The 27,675-nt window shown below is 40.9% G+C and overlaps 1 protein-coding gene across 9 annotated transcripts in view; it reads left to right on the top strand.

Annotated features, from left to right (window-relative positions):
- Window positions 1-27,675, top strand: part of tsnare1 (T-SNARE Domain Containing 1) — a 403,887-nt gene that overhangs the window by 222,961 nt on the left and 153,251 nt on the right. For all 9 annotated transcript variants that reach the window (XM_079694017.1, XM_079694012.1, XM_079694013.1 and 6 more), the window contains 3 exons: window positions 21,080-21,170; window positions 21,278-21,352; window positions 21,581-21,634. In XM_079694017.1, the coding sequence (XP_079550143.1) occupies window positions 21,080-21,170; window positions 21,278-21,352; window positions 21,581-21,634 (220 nt within the window). The remainder of the gene's footprint in view (window positions 1-21,079; window positions 21,171-21,277; window positions 21,353-21,580; window positions 21,635-27,675) is intronic.

Below are 27,675 nucleotides of genomic sequence, written 5' to 3'. Positions count from 1 at the left end.
TCACAAACAAGAAGTGTTCTCCCTAAGGAATACCCTTTCCGTCCAATGTGAAATGCTGTGGTGTTTTGTGAAATGCTGTGGTGTTTTGTGAAATGCTGTGGCGTTTTGTGAAATGCTGTGGCGTTTTGTGAAATGCTGTGGTGTTTTCTGAAATGCTGTTGTGTTTTGTGAAATGCTGTGGCGTTTTTGTAAAATGCTGTGGCGTTTTCTGAAATGCTGTGGCGTTTTGTGAAATGCTGTGGTGTTTTCTGAAATGCTGTTGTGTTTTGTGAAATGCTGTGGCGTTTTTGTAAAATGCTGTGGCGTTTTCTGAAATGCTGTGGCGTTTTCTGAAATGCTGTTGCGTTTTCTGAAATACTGTGGTGTTAGGGTGGTGTTCCTTCCGGTTCTACCTTTTTATGAAGCTTTAGGAACGTTCTGCTGCTAGCAACAGGTCAGAAGTGTGAATGAAGCAACTCCAAGTTGGTACAAGCATTCCCCTTTAAGAGCCCGATACAAACATTGGTTTAGCCTATAAAGCTCTCAAACTATTATTGCACTCAGGGAACAGCCCCCCACTCACCCCACACCCCCAACACCACCTTGCCCCCCTCCATCCTTCACACCTCCCCCTGCAGCCAGCTGCTCAGTTCTCCTTCACCAGCCCTCAAAGGAATACCAAACACGGAGCAGGAAGGAGAAACACACACCGAGGTGACTGATTGAAATTCACAGTGTGAGCAATTCCAATCTTTTGCATGCTGTTTCTGGCCGCCTGGCTCTGGAGCTTGTTGTGGGGGAAGAGTGTGACTAGCAGATGTATCACTGTTCAGCTCTTCTGAAAAGGTCTTCTCGGGGGTCCTCAGCAGTGGGCGAGCTCTGATTGTTTGGTAACAGTGTATCAGTGGTGGGGGGGCTTCCACCGACTCATGGATGATCCATCGGAGCTCATCTGCACGGAAGCACAGCTCAGAATATATTTTTAGAACACAGGTTTTAAAGGATTCCCTTCACTGGCATTTACCTGACAAAATAAAACTATTTTCCCATTTATTATAGAAACTCTCTGTCAATGTAATCACTTTGAAGTAACTCTCTTAAGTCCTTCTAGTCTGGTCAGTGAGCAGAATAAAACTTTATCTTCAGGTGCCACTGTTCCTTTTTAATTGAATTTGCAAACCGAAAGGAAAAGCTATGAAGTCTGGTCAATTAATTATAATTCTTTGCATATGGAAACTGACTGGCCACACAGTTGGATATGTCATGCATCAACACTTTTTTGTCTACTGCCAACATTACACCAAAGTCATGGTACAATACAGATTTGTGAACAAGTTACAGCAGCACTTCTTTTTTTATGAGGAGGAGAGAGAGAAACTCCCTCTGGAGGGAACACAGGGATTTTAGTCTTTGTCGGACCGTTTACACTACAGGAAAGGGAGAAACCCCAAAAAAGCTAAATAGGGCCTCTTTAACAGACAATGTTGTACAAGTGGGGGCATGGACTTTACCAGACTATGACTAAAAGTTAACATATCATGGCTGCACTAATACGATAATAATTTGTATCATTTTGAGTGCCTTTTTAAGTTGTTTGCAACATCAGATCCATGAAACATATGCATCATTTATTGGTGAGTGGGATAATGTCATTGCCGAGGGGAACTATTAAACATCATGTTGTAGTTTGGTAAACGCACTTAATATGTTCCGAAAATAAACCCCTCCATATGTTTCACACTGTGCATCACAGCTGTACGTTCATACTGAGTGTATTTGTCATTCCTCCAAATCCCTAATGCAGAGTGCCATCCGTACAGTCTGTACTCTGCTGTAATTTTGGGGGGTAAGTTGATGGAGCATTAGCTCAGTGCGATTTCAAAATAGTCTGTCATGTCTGAAGACTTGTAATGACTCACCGTTTAGCTGTGGAGCTAAACGATGACGCATATAAGTTCAGGATGAGGTTCACCACTTGCTAATCTTTCCTTTAGCCTTGTTAGCACAGGGCCTTTTTTAAGTACTCACCCCCCCTTCCATTTTTTCCTATTTTATTGCATTAAATTCAATTTATTTTTGTTACAATCTTATTTAATTGATCCACACAAAATAGTTCAAAAATGATGACATTTAAAAAAAGAAAAAGTATAGAATAAAAGATTACAAACTGAGAGTATGTTTGCATATTATGTATTAGCGCTCCTTGTATAAAGCCCAAACAATGACCTTCAGAGACACTTAATACATTAAATAAAGTCCACCTGTGTGCAATACAAGTGTCACATTATCTCTGTCATCAAATACATTATCTGTATATGTACACCTGACATTTGAGGCTGGTATGGAGGTTCACCTTTCAGCAGGACAATGATCCACAAATCACTGCTAAAGCAACACTGGGTTAAGAGGAACAATGTTGATTTCTTGGAATGTTGTAAGCCAAGATCTTAATCCAATTGAGAATCTATGACTTAATGTCACGGTTTTAAGTTTGTGTGTCTGGTAGTGGGTGTTTTTCTGTTCTCCTTGACATGTTTTCCTCCCTGTATATTGTCTGGTCTTTTTTCCCTGTGTTTTCCTGTCTGTCGTTAGTTTTCCCTGGTGTGTCTAATTTCCTGATTGTTTTCACCTGTCACCCCTTCTGTGTCTCCTGTGCTAATCAGCGCCAGTCCCGCCCCTGATTATTCCCACCTGTGTCTTGTTACGCTGTGTTTAAATTCCCCTGTCTCCCAGTGTTCAGTGTCAGTTCGTTTTCGTCTCTTGTCATGTTCAGTTCTGTGTGCTATTGTCTTATGCTATGGTCAGGTCGATGTTTCTTGTGCTCGTGAAAAGTTTCATTCCTCACTACGTGAGCGCTTTCATTTTTTGTTCCCTATTTTTGTCATCTCGGCTAGAGATTGATAGTTACCCTTTTTGTTGTTCACAATCTTACAAATACTTTACCTCTGTCTCCCGGGTCGTGCAATTGGGTCCTAAATCCTAAGTGTCTGAGTTCGTAACACTTAAAGCCTTCTGTCCACCAGGGAAACCCATCCAACTGGAAGGAGCTGGAGCTGTTTTGCCATTATATGCTGCTATACAGTACTTTAATTCTTTGGAATATTAAATGTATATTATCATACTAAATGATCTCAAACACATACCAATTTACTATCTCTTTACAGAAGCAATATAAAGCACAGTGGCTTTATGAAGCCTTAAATCCTGATTTTATAATAAGAATAAAACTTCAATCATAGAAGACATTATTTCTGCCTATGACTTTAGCCAGGGAGAGACACTGGTTGCAGTCCAATTTAATTATTTCCTTACAGTAAAATTATATTTCTAATGGCAAAATTAACTTGTAGCCTGTCTACTTCCCCCCTGCCCCTTCAACCCAATCTCATGGCATTTCGTGTTATAGCCAAGACATTTAATCTATTTATTCGTGTTCACCAACACGATTTTCCCCTTTTTTTCGTGTCACACAGAACAATTTTAAAACCAATGTATTTCTCTTGGTGGTATGTTTCGTGCCTGCAGCACCTCTTTTTGTCCGTTCGGGTCTTGGAAGACCAGAAGCTGTGGGGTTCATAAAAACATGTTTTTACTCAATATCAAGCCACGATTAATGTTTTTATTTTAAATTGTATAATGTCTGACTTTTTTTGTCGTCTGTGAGGAAAATAAATGGGGCTCAGAGCCTCAGAATACTGAAATCTGTATTTTTTTTAATATTTTTTTCCTTCTAATTTGTTATTCTTTTCTAAATAACACACTGTTATTTACCCACCAATAACACACAATTATCCTTGCTTTTATTTATTTGTTTAATTCCATAACCTTGGGCTTTTTTGGCGTCCGTCAGGAACTGAATTTCAAAATAAAAATAACTGGAAACAGACGTAGGCCTATAAGGGACATTTCGAGCATCATTGCGATTGTCAACATTTCTGAGTTTAGGATGGCCGAAGACACTACACTACCCATAATCCCCAGCTATCGTTTGGGACTACAGTCCCCGTGATTAATCTTCAAGCTCTGGGATTGGATGTTGGAGTGGCAGTGCGCCAAGGTTACGCCGAGCATAAAACATCCAATCAGCGAGCTTAAACCATAGCTGAGGATCTTGGGTAATCGCTCGAAATGCCTACGTCTATTTCCGGTTATTTTTATTTTGAAATTCAGTTCCTGACGGACGCCAAAAAAGCCTGAGATTATGGAATTAAAGAAATAAATAAAAACAATGATAATTGTGTGTTATTGGTGAGTAAATAACAGTGTGTTATTTAGAAAAGAATATCAAATTTAGAAGGAAGAAAAGATTTTAAAAAATACAGATTTCAGTATTCTGAGGCTCTGAGCCCCATTTCTTTTCCTCACAGACGACCAAAAAAGTCAGACATTATACGATTTAAAATAAAAACAATAATCGTGGCTTGATATTGAGTAAGGACATGTTTTTATGAATCCCACAGCTTTCGGTCTTCCACAACCCGACCGGACAAAAATACTTTTTTGGTGTCCAATCGTGGCTTATTTCATAACCAGGGTTTCCGTTAGCCGGTAATTACCGGTTTTTAGCTGGTAAAATTTTATAAAAACCCGTAAATTCAAAACCTGCCGGTCAAAATGTCCGATGCTCCGATCGATTGGCCGCAGGTCATTATCGGCCGATATTCACTCTTAATAGTTTGATCTGTGCTCTCTATAAAGGCCGATCAGGAGAGCTGGATCTGATCGATATGGACATAAACGCAAGCTAAGTGTAACCGGACACGAGAGAGAGATCAGATCAGCTGCTGAGTCTGACCTGAAGCCCCGCCCACTGTTTAGCGCGCTGCATGAGAAACTTACGGGCTGTCAGGAGAGAGGGAGGGAGAGAGGAAAAGAGAGGATCCGTTTCTCCCGTGTTATTATTCAAAGTTAATTTAAACTTTTGAACAATGTACTTCATCTACTACAAGTAGAATGTAATAATGATGTTGTTTGTTGTTTGTGGAATCATTTATTGAAAAATGAATCTGAATTTTTCGTATGTTACGATTATAAACTGATATATATATAATATAAAAATGACTCCCATTAACTGAGTTTTAAACATCAGCATATCCGTTCCTAGTCCGGTAATTACCTGCTAACGGAAACTCTGCTACACAATTCTTATTATTATTATTGAAACATGATCGGTAAGTTTCAAATTTGTCCGGTAAAATAAATTATGTTCGGACATTTGACTGCCAAGAACAAATCAGAAACCCTGTTCATAACATACATTTAATTATCATTACATGCTCCTTCCAGCCCCAGTGCACATGCTCGGTCTGCTCTTCCTTCCACCAGTTACACATAGCTCAATATTTGAGTAGTGTTTGCAGCAGCAGAGGTGTGTTTGTTTAGCTGCCTATCTCTGTGCGGCAGCTGTTACAGTGTCAGGTCTGGAGGATGGGATTTGGCCTTTGGGGGAAGCGAGGCTGCTGTAAGCCCAGGATGACCTGACAGCATGGATATTTAATAACTGTCTTAACCGGGACTTCCAACAGACCGGCTGAAGGGTGTGAATATGGCTGCACCTTCAACCTTTCGCCCTTGAAAAGCTTCCCAGCAAAAACATGAAGGTACAGAGAGGATTTTGCTCTGTTACACTCTATAACTCCATCTGAGAGCTGTTCGGTCACACTGCAATCTCCACTCTACACACCCGAGGAAAGTTTATTTTAGATAAAGTGTTTAATTGTTATTTTTGGCAAAGCAAACGTTATGGCCCTTTCCTGAAATTCCCAGAATGGCCAATAACAAATCAAATTAAAGAGGACCCATTTTGATCATCTTCAGGTGTATTTCAGTATGAAGTGTCTCTACTGGGACATGTCTCCATGCTTTCATGTTGAAAAAGCTCTTTATTTTTCTCATACTGCCTGTGCTGCAGCACCTCTTTTCACCCTGTGTCTGAAACCAGAGTCCAGTCTGCTTTGATTGGTTAGCTGGCCCGCTCTGTTTTGATTGGTTAACCGCTTAGAGACGTCCTGCCCCATCACGTAAAATGTGTTGGTGCGCTAGCCAATAGGAGCAAGAGTGTTCCATAGTGATGTCAGTATGTTACAGAAGTAAATGGAGGCGATTTAACATACACAAAATCCTACAGGAAAGGGAATACAGCAAGTGTGGTGTGACGAAGGTAACTTCGTTACTATGGACTGACGGCTTCGGGCCGGGTAATATTGCACATGTGGGTTTGCACAGGACAAATGCCACTCAGTACTTTCGTGAACAGTTTGCACTTTATTAGCGTGATTTGCACAGTACAGTTAAACATTGCATATTTGCAAATTTTTATACTATTTATTGATGTAGTGTTTATTAAATGATTAAACCATATTAAATTGGGATGTCGTCTGGCAGACGCTGGTCAGGCTCTCGGCTCCACCTGGAAAGAAGGGGGGAGTTATAGCGAGAGCGCCGAAAGTGTTTGTTTGTGTAAGATTGACAGTGGTTGAGATTAGTCATTATGTGCAAAGGATATGTTTTAGCGTGTAAAGGTCATGATATAAATTTGCATTAATGGTACAAGTTACTCCTATATTAGTCAACATCATAACACTCACCTCCGCCTGCTTTCCCGTCTCCGGTCCCAAGGTCCGTCATCGTAAAGGGCCCTCGGAGAAACAGCGGATCCTTTTTATCGTTCCGGATGGGGTTAAAGGAGCAGGTTAGAGGCAGGGGTGGTTTGTTATCATGTACGTTTGTCTTGTTAGTTTATAACGTTTTTCTTTTCATACAGTAATTAAATATAACGTAATTAAAGGGTGTTTGTCATTCTCCACTAAATGTTTATTGTGAATTAACTAGGGTCCTTATCTAAGCTGACCATCTCTGCAAATGCCACCCCTTTTGATGGTACGGTCCAATTGGTGGGTCTATAAAGGGTGGCATGTTGGGCTCATTGAGGAGGGGAATAGTGTGGGAGACAGTCATTGGGGGATATTTATGTTGTCAACCATGTGCGAAAGATGAATAAATCCCCACACCGGGTTGTATCAAGACGTTCTGCCTCTGTCTCCTTACTTGGTCGGGCCGCTCACTTGTCACCCTCACAGGTGTAAAAATAGATTTATACAAAACTGACACTAAAGCTTGGTCAAGGCGGGAAATTAGTTTTGTTTTCTGGAACATATTTTAGCTGTTTACAGTCACATCAAAACATAAGAAGTTGGTTAAGAAGGACTTCCGGTGAACAAGGCGAGTGAGGTGGATGCTTAATCTTTAGCTCCCGATCGCGATTGGAAACCAACCCCCTTAACTCGCTAATTAATATACAAATCGATGTAATTTTTATTGGAATGAGAGGGGGAAAGAGAACTGACAAACTAGAAAGACAGAATTCACCGGAGATGGAAGACGTTCAAAGCTCTGTTAGCTCACAAATGAAAGCTCAGCGCAAGTTCAATCAGGAAGACCAAGCTCTTCATTCATATAACATGTCATTTCAATACTCTCTCCTCCCTCATTAAGTGATCGGGGGCGTCACTCCCCAGCTAACCAATCACTCCTCTCTCCATCTTCACAAGCCTATCGTTGCACCCGCTAATCCCTTTATATCTGCTCTTCCCTCTAGTCAGCTGTCATTGCAGGTGACAATACGCAACCCTCCTCCACCCCTCTCGCCTCCCGTCTCCTACAGGGCCAAGCTAAACCTTGTCCCTTCAGACCGGTCCCACCGACTTATCACCACCACCAGTGTCTAGACCCCGAGGGGTTTCATCAGAGCGGTTCTTCCCCGTCCTGCATGATTATCCTGCAAACTGGGGCCTAATCGCCAAACACCATAGAGAACTGCAGTGAAAACCCGTAAAACCCGGAAGTAAACTTCTTCCGGTTCCTTCGCGAAAAACCAATGCAAATTCTCCATAGGATTTTGGAAAATAGCTCGAAATAAGGTCTGTGGTTGACACACATTTAAGAGAGGGATCACGTTTTGTTCAGCCGGATAATCTCCACATGTCAACCCTACTTTTATAATTTTTGAATCATAAATCTAGTCGCCAAAAGCGAAATGCTAACGTTATGCTATAAACTAACTACAAGCCAGTACAGCAGCAGGGTCGCACGACTTCAACGTCACGCCAACTTAAGATCGTTTCAACTGACTTGCACTGAAACTGCACTTTGAACACTTTAAATATATTAACATTTTAAACTGTATACCCCGGTTATCCAGGCCTGTTTTGTTTAATGTATACCACGTTTATCTAGGCCCTTTTTGTTTTATGTATACATGTCACACTGTGGGAAACGATATTTCGATATTTCTGGATGTATAACACATGTAGAATTTTTGACAATAAAGCTGAATTTGACTTTCGCGTGCTTGCATATTTTCACAGAGCTTTTCATTTTAGCCACACTGAATTTAACTAGAAGTCATGGCTGTGTCAATTACCAGTCTGATATCGTTTTACAAAGATGACAAGAAGAGTGTAGATAGAGGAGAGAACCACTACAAGTCAGGACACGTAACAGTGCAGCCTAGATGAAGGTGTGCTTACCGGTGTTGTCAGGGCTAGCATGAGGGACAAGGTTTATAGTGTCGGTGAGTAGTGATAGCAAGAGTACTGTTAACCTTTTAAGACCGAGTTAATTTATTCATATTAATTCCCATCAACAAATCAATTGTATGTGTCACATGAAATCTTTATTAGGCAAGGCAAGGCAAGTTTATTCATATAGCACTTTTCAACACAAGGCAATTCAAAGTGCTTTACAAAAAATGAAAGACATTAAGAAAATGGCATTTAAAATCAGTCATTAAAAAGAAAAGCTAATAAAATAAACATTAAAAGAAAAAATACATGGATAAAAGTTACAGTGCAGTCTAAGATATGAATAGTTCAATTAAAAGCAGCGACAAAAAGAAAAGTCCTCAGCCTGGATTTAAAAGTAGTAAGTTGCAGCGGACCTGCAGGTTTCTGGGAGTTTGTTCCAGATATTTGGAGCATAATAACTGTACGCTGCTTTACCATGTTTAGTTCTGACTCTGGGGACAGAAAGCTGACCAGTCCCTGAAGACCTGAGAGATCTGGATGGTTCATCATTTAGCAGGAGGTCAGAAATGCATTTTGGTCCTAAACCATTCAGTGCTTTATAAACAGCAGCAGTATTTTGAAATCTATTCTTTGACACACAGGAAGCCAGTGTAAAGACTTCAGAACTGGAGCGATCTGATCCACTTTCTTAGTGTCAGTGAGGAACCAGTGTAAAGACTTCAGAACAGGAGTGATGTGATCCTCTTTCTTAGTGTTAGTGAGGACTCGAGCAGCGTTGTTCTGAATCAGCTGCAACTTTCTAATAGATTTTTTAGTGAGACCTGTGAAGACACCATTGCAGTAGTCCAGTCTACTGAAGATAAAAGCATGGACACGTTTTTCCAAATCCTGCTGTGACATTAGTCTTTTAATCCTAGATATGTTCTTTAGGTGATAGTAAGCTGATTTAGTAACTGTTTTAATGTGACTGTTGAAACCAATAACAAATTTAACCCGCTGACAAGAGAGCCCACCTCCGAAGATCGTGACTGGCTGAGGGACAGACTCGGGGGCAGGTTCTCAGGAATTTCTTGGCTTCTCTCCCCCGAGCCAGAAGAGGAACACTACAGCTTGGAAACACTTACTGTTCCTGAAATTATCAAATATGTTGGGCATCAGGGACCTGAGGCAATTGTGGCAAGCATGGCATTGTCTGAAGAGCAACAGAGGGCAATTCAGGTGGCTACAACTGGTCAGCGAACCAACCCAAACTGGCATTTGTTCAGGAAAGGAAGGTCTACTGCCAGCAACTTTGGAGCTGTCCTGAGGTCAAAGCGTGTGACTGCTTCCTGTATTGCCAGGATGCTAGGGCAACAACAGGCCCTTGATGGTGTTTTGTCTGTACAGTGGGGGACTATGAATGAATGTGAGGGCGTCAGGGCATTCACCACTGCAACTCAGATGCAGGTCCATGAGTCAGATTTGTGGCTCTTCCTATCAGGATTATTGGGGGCATCTCCGGATGGTCAGGTAGGGTCTTCCGCTGTGCTGGAGGTAAAGTTTCCCTGCGGAGCCAGGGAAATGACAATTAGTGAAGCATTGCAAATCAAGGGCTTCTACATCCTTACTGGCACCAAGTGCAAGGTCAGCTTCACCTCACTGCAAGGAAGAAGAAATAAAAAAATTGTGAATTGTTTTTAATTTACATTTACTCCCCTTTCAATGTTGTGGTTGTTAGAGTATTAGGTTTCCTGTCAGCTCATCTGTTGGGAAGATATAAAATATAGTTTCATGGAAGTCACACCGTCACATATACTGTAAGAGCATTAAAGGCCCAGTGAAGTGCATGTTTTTGCACCAAAATGAAATGGCAGTTTCATTCCTTACATATCATTGTGCCTGTTCATGGCTAAAATAATTTTTAATAATTCATAATTAATGAATTAATGAATTATTAATTTTGCCGTCTGAGCCTAACGGAAGTTGCAGACGATAGTGGCTGTGACGTCACAAGATGTACCCAGTTGCGATTGTAAACATGGCGGAGACTCTGGAAAGTGATACTAGTGTGAGATAAATGATTGATTTGGACAGCTTTTCGGACAGGATAGATGAGGAAAGTGATCAATCTGGTGCACTTTGAGGGCAACATTAAGAGATTTACGGATACAGCTCTCAACACTCATATGCAACATATATTTCAATAATCAAAAAACATTGGAATGATTTCTTAACCTATTTTATACAACTAATATTACATAGATGGAAATATTTGTTTACATAGATGACCAAACCCACTGAGATAACTTAGGCTACAGTTTTACCTCCCTGAGCTGACGTTATCTCTCTCAGTCCCACAGGAGAGCACTCTCCCTCTCCTTATTGTTGAAACAGCTAATCTCCGTTAGCTCCGAGCTAGCACCAGATGCTAACAACAACCCTGTAACTCTCTCAGTCTCTCTTTCTCTCTCTCTCGAATCGACCAGTGGCCTTTATTTATCATGATCAATCAAAGAATCTCCGAAACAATGACACCAGCCAGGCTCACCTTCATCTTTTGGGAACAGAAACATCGCCACTTCGGCAGACTTGACATTACTACAGCCAGCGGCAATGCATCGTTTCCCCTGTGTTTTTCATCCCTCTTTCTTCACTGTCGCCTCCATTGTCAGGTTTTCTCGATTGGCAATCACTTCCAGTCGACTCCGACACACTTTCCAGGAAAATACTAGCTCAAAAACGTTGAGAAATTCGACTTTGAAAAAGAGAAAAAATGAACGGTGGTGAATGTAAACAGTGCAGCGGCGTCCATCTCGTGACGTCACGCAGTAGATCGCAAGCCACGCCCACGAAGGCGAAGGTCGACTGCAGATTTCCCCGGAAAATTCAAAACTCGTCAAATTTGTTGCTATTCCAACATTTTTTGATATGGGTTCCAATGGACAATTTTGGTCATTACTATACGTATTAGCATAACAGATCATGCACAGGTGCACACTTCACTGGGCCTTTAAGACATACAGTACATAGGCTAAAACAAAACATCTAAAGATAACCTTGCACTTTGATAAGTCTCGTGAACATTTTCACTATTTTGACATTTTTATAGATGAAAATTGAACTAAAGAAATAAATGGTAGATTAATCCATATTGAAAATAGGTGTCAGCTGCTACACTAATTATAATAGTTATATTTCTTAATTAATTAAGATAAGATATTACTGTATTGATCCCAATTTGGGAAATGTTTGTGTTGCAGCAGCATAACAAGAAAAACAAAATATAAGTTATTATATATACAAAAGTATGTGAGGGATGGAATATTAAATTGAATATAAATGTAAAATGTACATGTGATTGTACGTCCAAGAGAAGCTATGGAGCAGAGAGTTCTCTGCCAGCCAGAGGTGATTTGTTATTAGTTCAATATGTCAAACTGATTTCCCTGACTACAATCTTTAGTTACATGGTGAAACGTTATGCTGCTTGTACTAATAAGACTTATCATATAAGCCACACAGGTTTTAATAGGATGTATTCATTATCTTTACTTATGTTGCGGTCTTTTCAGCAGTGCCATCTCTATAACGGCGATACAGTCACTACCCATTATTTACATTTCACCGTGACATGGACAAAAATGTAACGTCAGCTTACCTCATGGCATGAATCGAGACTCTCCTTTGGAAAACATTGGCCGGGAAACGATAGAACAAGCACGTTTCATGCGAAGACCTGTGGCTGCAACCCGGAGCAAAGCAACAAACCATTGCGTAGCTAACTAGTAGCGCTAGCTTTAGCTAACGTTAGCCAACGAAACGAACTGCCAAGTAAAATTGGAAAACACTGGTAATTAATTATTCTCTCATTTGTAAAACTACGGTGTTAAAAACGACAATTTCAAAAATACAGATTCTAATGGTCAGATATAGATATACAGATATTAAAGATAGGCAGGTACTTGCTTTCAAGCACAACACAGGGGAAAACAAACTTAGCGGGAGTGTTTACCTGTTCGGCGTAATGACGTACAACGGCCTCGACAATTTCTGTAGTCCTATTCTGCCATTCGGTAACAACCATCGTTTTTCAGACACGTAAACTCTTCAAAAATCCCCAGTGGGGTCACTGCTGATGTATTTAATGTCGTAGAACAAAACGTCAATTACCTCTTAAATTTGTGTCAACCACAGACCTTATTTCGAGCTATTTTCCAAAACCCTATGGAAAAAATGCATTGCTTTTTGAGGAAGGAACCGGAAGTGCTGAAAATGCTAACTTACTTCCGGGTTTTAAGACGCGTCACTGCGGTTCTCTATTCCATTCACCTGTTATAATTCTGGCAATCATTACATTGTGTCACAGGAATAAATATGTATGTCATACATCAACGTCTCTCCTGATTGAACAGGACTCGGCAGACACCATGCGCTCAGTGCTCCAGGAAATACGGGATTTCAGGGCTGAGCATAAAGTGGACTTAAACAAACTTAAAGAAGGAATCAAGGGAGACATGAACACGGTTATTTTATTTAGAAATTATTTAGAAATTATTTTTGAAAGTATTTTGACATTATTTTGAAATTCAGTTCCTGACGGAACGGATTATAGAATTAAACAAATAAATAAAAACAAGGATAATTGTGTTTTATTATTGAGTAAATAACAGTGTGTGATTTTGAAAACAATTACAAATTAGAAGGAAACAAATATTTAAAAAAATACAGATTTCAGTATTCTGAGGCTCTGAGCCCCATTTATTTTCCTCACAGACGTCAAAAGTCCGACATTATACGATTTAAAATAAAAACAATAATCGTGGCTTGATATTGAGTAAGAACATGTTTTTATGAACCCCACAGCTTCCGGTCTTCCAAGACCCGAACGGACAAAAAGACTAGCTGCAGGCACGAAACATACTACCAATAGAAATACATTGCTTTTAAAATCATTCTGTGTGACACGAAAAAAAGGGGAAAATCGTGTTGGTGAACACGAATCAATAGATTAAATGTTGTGACTATAACACGAAATGCAGTGAGACTGGCTTGCCTGATGACCTACAGCAGTTTGTTGGAGTGTTTGTCCAACTGCGCCAAGAACTTTGTCTCCAATGGAAATGTTGTTATGGACATGAACTCAGCATAGAAAACAAAAAAACACTAAAAATTCATAATACAGATATTTTTATAAAGAGCCAACGACGGTTTGATTAAAAGTACTCCAAGTCAGCTTGTATGAATGTAACATTTAAATTAATTAATCCACACATATATAATCTATTGTTCTGTGAAGATTGTTGAGCAGAATGGAATTTGCTTAGATGAGTGAGTAGAGCTTTCCATGTGTTGCATGTGCATGGGCAATTCTCATGAATACAGAGGTAGGCACGACCCGGCCCATAATGCTGATGATCAAGCTTGTAGTGTTTCAAAAGTTCAGATCTTCTTGAAAATGAATTGTCAAATTCTTTACATTTCCACATGCTTGGATAACTGAAGAAACAGGAGATACAAGAGATACCTTTAGTTTACCGAGTAGACAACACTGTAACTTTTTTTAAGTGATTTGTTAGAAAATTGCTCTGCTTGATGTGTCAAAATCAATTGAATACAACATGTTTGCCAGAGCCCAATTTGAAGGGTGGCCCTTTTAAAAAAAAAACTTACCACAAGCAATGACCATTCACAGGAACATCCACATGGGTAGAACAGGAGGAATAGAAGGCTGCTTCCCTGAAGTTTAAGGAGAAAATCTTTCATTAGTCTTTAACCTGTTGAACCCATCGACCCGCCCCCGGGCGGAAAAACGCATCATCTGCAGGAAACAGTGTCTGAGGGCTTCTTAATATTTAATAAACTATGAATGTTTCATATCCATGTAACGGAAAGAAACTCAGCTAACTGAAAAAAAAATGTTCTTTGCAAAATAAACCACAAAGCTAACAATGAGCCTCTGAATTAGCAACGAGCGAAATAATCTTAAGGCCGTTAGCACAGAACTCTAGCTATACCGATCGATATACTTATTGGATCTGCAGAAACAAGCTTAGATAACATCCTGAGAGTCCACAGATTATATAAATATAAGGATCATCACTGAGCGATCAGAACTTGTGACAGGGGAAGCAAATACAGACAACAAACGAGTAGCTTTAGGTAGCAAAACACGGAGATATGACTGCGGTCAAGCCAGCCTCCACTCGGGAAAACCTAGTCAAGCCAGCCCGCACGTGATATTGCGGTGCGCGAATATCCTATGCATTACGGTAGAGTAAAAACAAATCATCCCTCTGTGTTTAGATGAGAATAAAACAAAAACTGTCTAGTATCAAAGACTCATTTCACTTCAGGGTGATAGCAGGACATCCCATCTAGTCACTCAGACAAAATCAGGACATTCTGATGTAGAGTTTCAAAATAAAAGACCTTTGAAATCTCTATTGTATGAGCTATCATCCCTGTTTTTAGATGAGAATAAAACTAAAACTGTCCAGTATCAAAGACTCATCTCACTCCAGGGTGATAGCAGGACACCCCATCTAGTGAAATGAGTCTTTGATACTTGAGAGATTTTGTTTTATTCTCATCTAAAAACAGGGATGATAGCTCATATATGAGACTTCAAAAGTATTTTATTTTGAAACTGTACATCAGAATGTCCTGATTTTTTCTGAGTGACTAGATGGGGTGTCCTGCTATCACCCTAGAGTGAGATGTGTCTTTGATACTGGACAGTTTTTGTTTTATTCTCATCTAAAAACAGGGATGATAGCTCATATATGAGACTTCAAAGGAAATTTATTTTGAAACTCTACATCAGAATTTCCTGATTTTTTCTGAGTGACTAAATGGGGTGTCCTGCTATCACCCTGGAGTGAGATGGATCTATGATACTGGACAGTTTTTGTTTTATTCTCATCTAAAAACAGGGATGATAGCTCATATATGAGACTTCAAAGGTCTTTTATTTTTAAACTCTACTTCAGAATGTTAGGGTTAGGGTAATGTTGTGAATCGAGTGGCCTGTGTTCATTGTCCATAACATGCGCCTGCCCATACCATAACCCCACCACCACCATGGGCCACTCGATTCACAACATTACCCTAACCCTAACCCTAAACCTAATCCTAACCCTCACACCAGATACTGGCTGGTTTTCGGACCCCCACAGACCCCCCCAATAAAGCAAAAATGCACGTGTCAGAGTGGCCTTTTATTGTGGCCAGCCTAAGGCGCACCTGTGCAATAATCATGGTGTCTAATCAGCATCTTGATATGCCACACCTGTGAGGTGGGATGGATTATCTCGGCAAAGGAGAAGTGCTCACTATCACAGATTTTTTCAGATTTGTGAACAATATTTGAGAGAAATGGTTATTTTGTGTACATAGAAAATGTTTTAGATCTTTGAGTTAATCTCATGAAAAATGGGAGCAAAAACAAAAGTAATGCATTTATATTTTTGTTCAGTGTATATATATATATTTTTGGGAGAATCCAAGAGAATGCATTCAATAGGAAATGGGAAAAGTGGAATATTTACATGGTTCGCACCAATGAGTAAGTGAATAACTAATTAATTCCTGTACAGTATGTGTGAATATTGAAGGTCTTCAGACAACTAGTAATTATTGTGCTTTATTTTATAACTGATTTGTGTGTATTCTTTTTTGTTGTTTAGGTTGTTCTGTTATTATTGTTGTGAAAACTCAATAAAAAGTGTACCAAAAAAAAGGAGTTGGTTAAGAGAGAGGGAGGTGTGATGTAGTACCTGTGAAAGTCATCCGACCATCAGATGTGAGAACACCGGAACCTGAAAGTTGTGGCTTTCTCAAAATAAAACATGTGGCTGAGACTCGATTGCATTGCATGGTCCATTGAGCAATGCCTGTTTCTGAAAGTTCCATTTAGTTTTTCTATTGCATTCTCAATTGATTACAGAACAAGTGAAGACAAGTACAAGGGACCATACGCAGCAAAAAGACTGTATACAAAGTTGGACAATGAGAGATAGAGAAAGAAGGAGGGGACACAACAAACACACAAGCAAAGCAGCTGCAGAATACAACACGGGTTACACTGATGGGGGGAAGCAAGAGGCTCGTGTATAGCACAGATCCTGTATGAATATGGATGGATTGTTCGAGTATCAGAATACCTTTATTAGTCCCACGAGGGGAAATGTGCGTAGTTACAGCAGGAAAAAGAGCCACAGACAGCTTAATGTTACATGTTAAATATGTGACATGCATTTAAAAAAAAGTACTAAGTTATGATTTAATTAAAAATATATATATAATAAAAAGTTACAAAATACACATCCTGTAACAGTTCTTAGGGTTTATCAGCCAGGTATATATTACACAGTTATTAATGGCATCTATATATATTGCACATCTAGCACATAGGTGGTTGGTATTTAACAGCGGCAAGTTACACAATTTACTAAATACAAAATACACACCTTGTAACAGTTCTAAGGATTTAGCAGCAAGGTATATATTACACAGTTATTAACAGCATTTATATATTGCACATAGTTTGTTGGTATTTAGCAGCAAGGGGTGATATAGTCTGTGTTGTGTGTAGGGGGGGGGGTTCTACTAGGGGCTGTGCTGGTTGTATAGTCTGACCGCTGCAGGAAGGAAGGACCTGCGGCATCTCTCCGTGAGACAGCAGGGGTGCAGCAGCCTATCGCTGAAGGAGCTGCACAGTGAGGACAGGGTGTCCTGGAGGGGGTGGGACATATTGTTTAGCAGGGGGGACAGCTTGGCTGCCATTCTCCTGTCTCCCACCACCTCCACAGTGTCCAGAGGACTCCCCAGGACAGAGCTGGCCTTCCTTACCAGTCTGTTCAGTCTCTTCCCGTCAGCAGCCGAGATGCTGCTGCCCCAGCAGGCCACACAATAGAAAATGGCTGATGCCACAACAGAGTCGTAAAAAGTCTGAAGGAATGCCCCCTGCACCCCAAAAGACCTCATTCTCCTCAGCAGAAAGAGGCTGCTCTGTCCCTTCTTGTACAGAGCAGTAGAATTATCAGTCCAGTTCATTGTTCAGGTGAACACCCAGGTATTTGTAAGATTCCACAATCTCAATGTCTGCTCCCTGGACGTTCACTGGTGTCGGGGGGGAGTGTTGGCGCCGTCTGAAATCCACCACAAGCTCCTTGGTCTTCGCTGCGTTCAGCTGAAGGTGGTTCCTCTGGCACCAGAAGGTGAAGTCCTTGGGGTGAGGGGTCTTTGGCACAGGTACCACACAGAACGTCTTCCACAGTTGTGGTACCCTCCCTTGCTTCAGGCTCAGGTGGAACAGAAGCTCCACAATCCCACACAGCTGATCCGCACAGGATTTAAGGAGCCTCAAACTGATGCCATCTGGACCCGCCGCCTTCCTCGCCTTACACTTCCGCAGCTCCCTCCTCACCTGGTAGGTTGTGAAGGACAAGGTGTCGTCAGCGGGTGGAGAAGAACTGGGTGTTGATGTGAGAAGTGTCTGTGAGCTGATGGCCAGGGGCTGAGTAGAGGTAGGAGAGGTGACAGGGCCATTTCCAGGCAGTGGATGGGGGGTGCAGCAGGGGGGAATGGGTCGTGGGGGGGGGGGGGGGAGACGCATGACTGATCAAATCTGTTGAAGAAGATATTCAGGTTGTTTACCCACTGGCAGTCCCCCCGGACCTGGGCGTCTGCCTCTTTGTAGCCAGAGATGGTTTTCAGGCCTCTCCAGACCCCACTGACGTTCCTCTGCAGCAGCTGTTCCTCCATCCTCTTCCAGTAGCTGTTTTTCCCCTCTCTGATTTTCCACCTCAGCTCCCTCTATACAGTCTTCAGCTCCTCTCTGTTGCCAGATCTGAAGGCCCTCTTTTTGTCCTTCAGGAGAGCCTTTATGTCAGGGGTAATCCAGGGTTTATTGTTGGGAAAACACTGTACAGTCCTGGTGGGTATGACGTTTTCCTCACAGAAGTTAATATAGTCTGTGATGCAATCTGTAAGGCCATTGATGTCCTCCCCGTGAGAGTCAGTGAACACATCCCACGCAGTAGTGTCAGTCTTTCAGGGCCTCCTCAGACCACTTCTTCACGGCGCGTGTGGGCACCGGCTGTCTGTGGACCAGAGGTTGGTACACAGGCTGGAGGTGAACCAGGTTGTGATCAGAATTGCCCAGGGGCGGAAGGGGGGATGAGCTGTATGCATCCTTGGTGTTGGCATACAGTAAGTCCAGTGTTTTATTTCCTCTGGTGGTGCAGGTAACATATTGTTTGAAAGTGGGCAGAGTTTTTGAGAGAGAGGCCTGATTGAAGTTTCCAGAGATCAGGAGAAGAGCATTTGGGTGCTGTGTTTGCAGTCTGCTTACAGTAGAGCTGATGACGTCACATGCCTCTTCAGCGTTGGCAGAGGGAGGAATATATGCAGCTATCACAATAACATGCGTGAATTCCTGAGGCAACTAGTGGGGCCTCATGCTAACTGCTAACAGCTCTATGTCCCTGTGACGAAGATGGTTTCGTCACTGTGGACTGACGGCTTCGGGCTTTGTATATTGCACATGTGTTTTTCTTTTGAAAAGTGTTCCCTTTCCCCATGTCTGTTGCTGTTGATTGTTTGCACCTGGTGCCCTGTGTTGTCTCCTCCCCCCTAACCTGTGTCTTGTTGGGTTAATTATGGCGCATTCACACTGCAGCGCGGAGCTCGGTTTAAGCGTGCGGAGCCGTGCAGGGCCCGTTTTCGGTTGCGCTTCCACTTGGCCTAGTTTTGGCCCGGGGCTACTTTTTCACCTTTTTTCTGGCCCGACTAAATCGTGGTTCTATCGAGGCCAACAAGCGGGGCCAACAACCGGGCGGAATATGCTAAACTAGTGACGACTGTTGATTGGTCAGAGAGAATCGTCACAATTCTCGCACGACTTAATCCCTAGTGTTGCATATATTAAGGGACGCTTGCAGCATTTTTGAAAACAGTGAACCTTGCAGCATTTTTTAAAACAGTGAACCTATGAAGAAAAAACCACATACCAAGAAGCAAGGACACGATGGCTTCCACATCCTCCATTGTTGTTGTGTGTTTTGTGAGTTGTGTCGCATTGAAGATGACGTCACGGCAGTTGTATGCAGCGTCGCTCCGCCCGCCAAAAAGCCGATCGTCCCGCCTACACTGCGTTACTATAGTAACTACCCCAGTTCCTAAACTGTAATGTGAGCGCAGCATTAAAGTGAGCCGGGCCTAATAAGGCCTAACCAAACCGAGCGAGGCCGAGCGAGGCCTGCAGTGTAAATGCGCCATCAGTGTGGGCATTTAGGCTCTGTGTTTCCTGTTTTGCTTGGTGTGTGAGATCCTTGTGGCTGGTGACTGTGCTCACTTGAACAGCGAGATTGAGGCTGTGTCATGTAACCGTGAGTAATAAATGCCGACACCGGGTTGTATTTTGGACGTTCTGCCTCCTTGCTTGCGGGTCGCTCAACGTCAGCTTCACAGTCCCTATTACAAAGATCATGTTGCCAGATTTGACTGATGAAAAATAACCTTAACCATAAAATAATCGTCTTTCCCCATGCTAAGAATCAACCCTTAAATGGGCATTCAGTTTTAAATATTTAGATTTTTTTTTTTGCTATTTTCTAAATTCAAGCCATATTACACTGTAATTATACCCATGTTGCACGCATATTACTCCATTATTCCAACCATGTTATAACATTAATACAACTGTATCAGGCCCTATCATAAGTCTCCTCTTTCCACATCTCTGCACCAGTTTGCTTTGTGCTCATTTATTGTGTTGCTGGTGTTTAAGGTATAAAAACTAATTTGTTAAGGAAAGAAAAAGTTTGGGTTGAAAATTGGAAACAATTACGTGTCCTGGGGTTATATAGGTGGATCGTTAGTTTTAAACGATGACCACTGAGGGGTGAAAAGCTGGGATAAATTCAAATGTTTCAAAGGACAATTTTCCACATTTCTTCAATAGGTAACAATAATCTAGCATCAGAAGGAACATTTGTGAAACTATTTTTGAAATGTCAATGTTAGGCTGTTTAAAAAGGCTATCACAGTAGCAGAAAATTACAATGCAAAACAAATAACTCCATCAATATTGTCCATAAAGAACCAGACAGTGGAACTTGTGCAATCTTACAATTATTGACTCTGAATTGAGCTTTGAAGCAAATTGTGAAGCCGTTTACCAAACGGATCGCCAGCGTTGGTATTGACTTAGGAAACTGTCCTATTTTAACATCGACAAAACCATGATGATCATGTTTTATCGTGCTTTTATAGTAAATTCTGTCTTTTTCTTTAATGTTATGGTTTGGTAACCTGCCTTTAAAGAGCAGAAACTCTGTCACTCAGATCATAAAGAGGTCCAGCAGATTGATTGGTAAGCCAAAGTTAAACGTAGCAGACTGTTACAGCGGTTATCCAGCTCTATAATAAGCTTCTTCCTTCTTTTTATCTGCAAACCAAATCTACTTATAGGTAAAATAAATAACCTGAATCTGCACTTTCTATAAAAATATTTTCGTGTCTCATTTAATTTGATATTTTTCTTGCTTTTTCACACTTATCTCACCCTGTATTCCTTCCAATCTTTTCCCCAGACACTCCATGCAGCAACAAACCAACAAAGTGATAACCAGCACCAGCCAACTCATCAAACAGCTCTCTGATATAATCAGCAGCTCTTCACGGGTATGTTATGCTCCCTTTCCATCCTCATTCCCTGTCGTTTTAAAGAATAAACAGAGGATGAAACAACATTTGGGCTAATTAAGGCTAATCTTGTTTTTGTTGCACAGCAAGACCGTCTGCACCTGACTAGACTAAAGACTGAACTCTCAGAGTCTGTGCAGCGCTACGGGGATCTGCAGAAGGTAATTCCTCATGAAATATTATTTATTTATTTCATAAGTGCATTTGCATGGTCAATGAATGTTTATTTATGACAAATTCATAGATAGAGGTGCCCCATTGATACTAAGTTGTTCATATCTTAATTGCTACACACACATTTACACGCAAATAAATAATGTCTGACCTCTTTAAAAGTGGAAAAAAAAACACTCTTCTTGACCCTGTCTCTTTATTTGCTTTTCTCTCAGAAAATTGCGGAGCGTTCAAGGGCCCTGCTGCCTCCAGCACAGAGAGACAAGAAGGTGAGCTGATATGGGGGGTGAAAATCTGCCCTTTGTTTCACTGTCATTCAAAAAAGAGCTGGATGACCAGATGGCATTTCCCTGCTCGATCGCTTCCTCACAAGGGCTCTTTGAAGCTCTGTGTAGTGTCTCACTAATATTACAGTGACTCCATTCTTCACATCTGACTCCGAGCACTGCCGTTCTTATCGGAAACTAAACTGCTTACTGGCAATAGTTTTATTTTTACTGTGAATATTGAAATAACAGAAGTAGAGGCTGGTAATCAAAAAGTGAATCATTATTTAATGCAGAACTGATTTAAATTAATCCTTATTTTTAATGCTAATACAAGATAATCTAAATTATAAAACAAAATGTATTGATCTTTTATTAGGGATTGCAGTAGAAACACAGACTGGAGTAGAACAAATGAAACATAATTATGAAATGTGCTGTATGCATTGCAGGTCTGTACAGAAGACTATACAAGAGAGTGTGTTGACAAATTGCATTTATGGATTTACTTTCAGCTTCTGGTTTTCACGTGCTATGGGCAATATTTAAATATTTAGGTGCACACTATGTTTGAACTGTTCTACAAAATAGAGGTTAAATATGAATCTTACCATGGAATATGTAGGCAGTAGACCAATGAAACACATGAGCACACACTACTATTTAAAAACTGTAGTATGTAGCTTTTTTTCGTTTTATCCTATCTTTTACTTGCTATGTTGTATGCCTTTTATTGCACATTTTATAGTTGTATTGTGTACTGTATGTAAAGCACTTTCCTGTTGATAAGGGTGCTATATAAATAAAGTTGTACTTACTTATTTACTTAAAAAAGCAGAAATAAAATAAGAAATGCCCCTGTTAGTTGAATACACCCAGTTAAGCTCACACACACTATTTTATGATGAAGGCCACTCCAGGACCTTGAAATGATTCTTACGAAGCCACTCCTTCGTTGCCCGGGCGGTGTGTTTGGGATCATGGTCATGCTGAAAGACCCAGCCACTTTTCATCTTCAATGCCCTTGCTGATGGAAGGAGGTTTTCACTCAAAATCTCACGATACATGGCCCCATTCATTCTTTCCTTTACACGGATCAGTCGTCCTGGTCCCTTTGCAGAAAAACAGCCCCAAAGCATGATGTTTCCACCCCCATGTTTCACAGTAGGTATGGTGTTCTTTGGATGCAACTCAGCATTCTTTCTCCTCCAAACACGTCTGGTTGAGTTTTTACCAAAAAGTTCTATTTTGGCTTCATCTGACCATATGACATTCTCCCAATCCTCTTCTGGATCATCAAAATGCTCTCTAGCAATCTTCAGACGGGCCTGGACATGTACTGGCTTGAGCAGGGGGACACGTCTGGCACTGCAGGATTTGAGTCCCTGGCGGCGTAGTGTGTTACTGATGGTAGCCTTTGTTACTTCGGTCCCAGCTCTCTGCAGGTCATTGACTAGGTCCCCCCGTGTGGTTCTGGGATTTTTGCTCACTGTTCTTGTGATCATTTTGACCCCACGGGGTGAGATCTTGCGTGGAGCCCCAGATCGAGGGAGATTATCAGTGGTCTTGTATGCCTTCCATTTTCTAATAATTGCTCCCACAGTTGATTTCTTCACACCAAGCTGCTTACCTATTGCAGATCCAGTCTTCCCAGCCTGGTGCAGGTCTACAATTTTGTTTCTCGTGTCCTTTGACAGCTCTTTGGTCTTGGCCATAGTGGAGTTTGGAGTGTGACTGTCTGAGGTTGTGAACAGGTGTCTTTTATACTGATAACGAGTTCAAACAGGTGCCATTAATACAGTTAACAAGTGGAGGACAGAGGAGGCTCTTAAAGAAGAAATTACAGGTCTGTGAGAGCCAGAAATCTTGTTTGTTTGTAGGTGACCAAATACTTATTTTCCACCATAATTTGCAAATCAATTCTTTAAAAATCAGACAATGTGATTTTCTGGATTTTTTCTCATTTTGTCTCTCATAGTTGAGGTAGACCTAGGATGAAAATTACAGGCCTCTCTCATCTTTTTAATTGGGAGAACTTGCACAATTGGTGGCTAACTAAATACTTTTTTGCCCCACTGTAGATGCACCTAGTGAATTGAAAAAATAACAAATGAACCAAAGAGAGTGAAAACCATGAAGCCCCTGTCACACTGTCCCGAAATTGGCACCCGATGGACACACGAATATGGAATTGTGAATTTCGCACAAAGATGGCCCCGAACCACACACGAAGGCAACATTTACATTACATTTAAGACATACAACTGCAACGAAAGTAACAAAAACGATTATGTTAAAGTACTATGAAACTGTACTGATATTTTCAGACTTTGTTCTTTACTTTATCCGTCTTTATATGTAGAAGATATTAGGTTTTCTCCGTAATGTTGTTTCCATAGCAACAACAACCTCCTGTCAAGTCGCCTTCAAAATAATATATTATACCCTTTTCAGTTTCACAGAACACAAATTGGGTTATTTACATAATATGTTTACATGATTTTGTTGTTCAATAAAACAACCCGATGGATACACGATAAAGGAAAAGTTCAAATTCAGCTCTGATCGTAACAACATCGGGACATTCGTGAGGGCATCTTAAGCCATCATATGATCGCCGGTGGAGTTTCTTAGGCTCCGGCAGCAACTTCGTAAGCGGTGGCAAAATCTTTGGCATGCCAAAAGATTGCCGAAGGAACTTGCGAAGGTTCATTTTCGTGTTGAATTTGTGTGTCAATTTTGCCCTTCGTAAGGCCATCGTGAGAGCATCGTGTTATCATCGGTGCCATCGGGCATTCGCCCCGATCAGAGTGAGGGCGAATGCCCGATGGCACCGATGATAACAAGATGCCCTCACGATTTGACAAGGTGCCCTCACGAGTGCCTTACGAAGTTGCCGCTCACGAAGTTGCTGCCGGAGCCTGAGAAACTCCACTGGCGGTCATACGATGGCTTAAGATGCCCTCACGAATGGCCCGGTGTTGTTACGATCAGAGCCGAATTTGAACATTTCCTTAATCGTGTGTCCATCGGGTGTCAATTCCGGGACAGTGTGACAGGGGCTTGAAGCAAATCCATTACTCTACAAGATCAGTGACTGCAAATGCGTTTGACAATTTGAGTCAGGTTATTCACCGTTTTTTTTTATTTGTTTTGTTTCATTAGTTATTTCATGTGTGTTTTCTAAGAAATTGTTGGCTACTGTTATAAAACCCTTCCAGCCTTTCCTCCTCCAAAAAACGACAAAATAGGTTGATTGTTCAGCAGCTTATGACGACCTATAGTCACGTTTTAAAGTTTAGCACCTCTAGTGGTCGTGTAAGAAACAACAATTTGCGGCAACCTTCCTACATTTTCCCACACCACATCGCTCCTCCGCTCCCTTCAATGGCTTCCAGTAACTGCTAGAATCCACTTCAAGACACTGGTACTTGCGTACCATGCTACGAATGGATCTGGCCCTTCCTATATCCAGGACATGGTTAAACCATACACCCCAGCACGCGCACTCCGCTCTGCATCAGCCAAACAGCTCGCTGCACCCACACTGCGAGGGGGACCCAAGTTCCCATCAGCAAAAACACGTGGGTTTGCTATCCTGGCTTCAAAATGGTGGAATGAGCTCCCCATTGAAATCAGGACCGCAGATAGCTTTCACATCTTCCGGCGCAGACTGAAAACTCATCTCTTTCGACTCCACTTCGAGCGATAGAATTATTAACAAAGCACTTATATACTAATAAAGGACTGGCTTATCTAAAGCCAGTTGAGTAGCACTTGAAATGTTTTCGCTCTATGAAACCTGATTTACTTATATGGTTCTGTTTTCTTCGCTTTGGATAAAAGCGTCAGCTAAATGCAATGTAATGTAATGTATTAACGGCATCGTCCATGTAAATTTAGCGTCAACCCTCACGGGGTGAAAACAGTATTTCTGGTCACAAAGTTTTCATAATAAAACCATATTCCCCTCACTGTCAAATGATTTAACAGTGATATCTGCCGTAGGACTCATTCACTAAAAAGCATAAATGTATCCTTGTTAATTACACAACATTAATTTTTTTAAATTGTGTACACTGCTTTTGTGATTTTCCCATAGATTTTTCCCTTTTGATTCTGAGAGACACATTTATTTTTTCAGAGGTTTTGATAGGCTAAAACATTGAACTACCCCTAATCCTCAGCTATCGTTGAAGCTCGGTGATTTGGATGTTTTAGCCGCAATGCACGTTGGGATATGGTGTTTATGCGATGTGAAATCCGAAAACATAAAAACATAATAACAATAATAATACTTTATTCCGAGTGTGCTTGCTTTTCTCTTTGGAAGTCATCACATAACGGCATTGTAATACACTGTTCGGATGCATTACATATTACATATCTGCCATAGTTATTTATTTATAGAGCCCTGATGAGAAGACTTCTGGACAAACTGTTGTGCACTGTTAACTATGTTCGTTATTCTCACGTCCAGGAGAGAAGCTTTAAAAATGAGACTAATGGAGTCTCTGGCTTAAGGTTCAAATGGGTACTTTAATTAAAATGGCGCGGTAGTGTTACAAGCAGAATATTGTTCAGGTGAGGAGAGAAAAGCTGCAGCTCCCTCTCGCAATGGCGGCCGTGAAGAAGAGACCACACAAGTCTTCGTACTTCCCGCTTGCTGGCTGTTCGCTCCTCCTCTCTGGGAGCTGTATTGACGTAGGGGACTCCCCCTCGTTCTTCTGAGTCCGATATTGAGTTATACGGAGGATTCCGACATTTTACATTCATTGCTTACTTCCACATGCCCTTTCTCCTCCTTATCACTTTCATAACTTTATATGTAATACATGTTAACGGCGTCAATAGCCACTTTAATGATACTAATGGACGGTAGTCCCGGATGTCGTCATGAAGGATTTTCAGAATGAAAGCTTGGTATTGGGAACTTCTGTTTTTTTCCAGAATAAAATAGCATTTAAATGACGGTATGTTCGAACTAAATTATGCCATCAAAACATTGATTTTAATTTCTAACAGTCCCTCCTTACACACCAAAAAGGTGTGTATCTAATACTGAAATCAATGATTTCTTCATCTGAACTTTGCATAGTACATAACTCATATTACAAACATACAATCACAATGGAATGGTTCAATAGCCTTAACTTTACAATAATACAACAAAACTTTGACTGTGCCCAAACATAAAAGTTTTACCTTGTGCATAACTTCTAGTGTTTACATTCAATATCATTCTTCAAAATAGCAGCATGGCTTGGTATCAGAACATTTCTTCCTCCCTCCTTTCACAGAAACCGTTCTCATACCACGCTCAGTGTTAAGGCACTTCTTTTTACAAAGTGAAAAGAAACAAACCATTTTAGAATAGCAATGATTTATAAAACATGAGATCCACCATATATATAATAATAAAGAATAAAATAAAATACCTTGGATGGTGTAAAGTAAATTGAAATGGATTCACTCCATTTTAGCATTTTAGTTTGTTCACTTCTTCACATGATTTCATCATTTAAAGAATCACATCGGCTGGACATTCATTGATCAATCTCATCTCCGAACATCCATATCATTTAAACTAACTCATCATTTTTATCAACATCTGTATACGGGGGTGGGTCGTCTTGTTCTGCTAGCATTTGTAACCGTCACCTCATGAGAAATGTACCCTCCCTCCTTTCATACCATTTAAGGTATGAAAGTAAAATGTTCTCTAGAATGGGCCGTCGTGATCAATCGGTACGTTCTACTCTGGGGTACGGCATTCTAGACAGTCATTTCTGGGAGAAGATTTTGGTCAGTTACAACAGTTGTAGAATTTCCTCACTTAAAAGTTCCTACTAAGTACCTTTGGGTGGTCTGTTCTAATGCTGTGATAAAGTCCCTGAAATGGTGTGAAAACCGGTGGAATATCAATAACTCATTATACTAATTTATCTTCAATTCTGGTCTACTTAATTAACTATGCTAACCCCTTTAACAGTGTGTGGAACCTTGGGTGCCCGAGCATGTGATAATTACTTCCTCCTTTAACA

The sequence above is a fragment of the Notothenia rossii genome (genome assembly GCF_949606895.1).
Source record: "Notothenia rossii genome assembly, chromosome: 7".
In the NCBI taxonomy this organism is placed as follows: Eukaryota; Metazoa; Chordata; class Actinopteri; order Perciformes; family Nototheniidae; genus Notothenia; species Notothenia rossii.
Note: the sequence above shows the minus strand (reverse complement) of the source record. Positions and strands in the feature narration are given on the sequence as shown.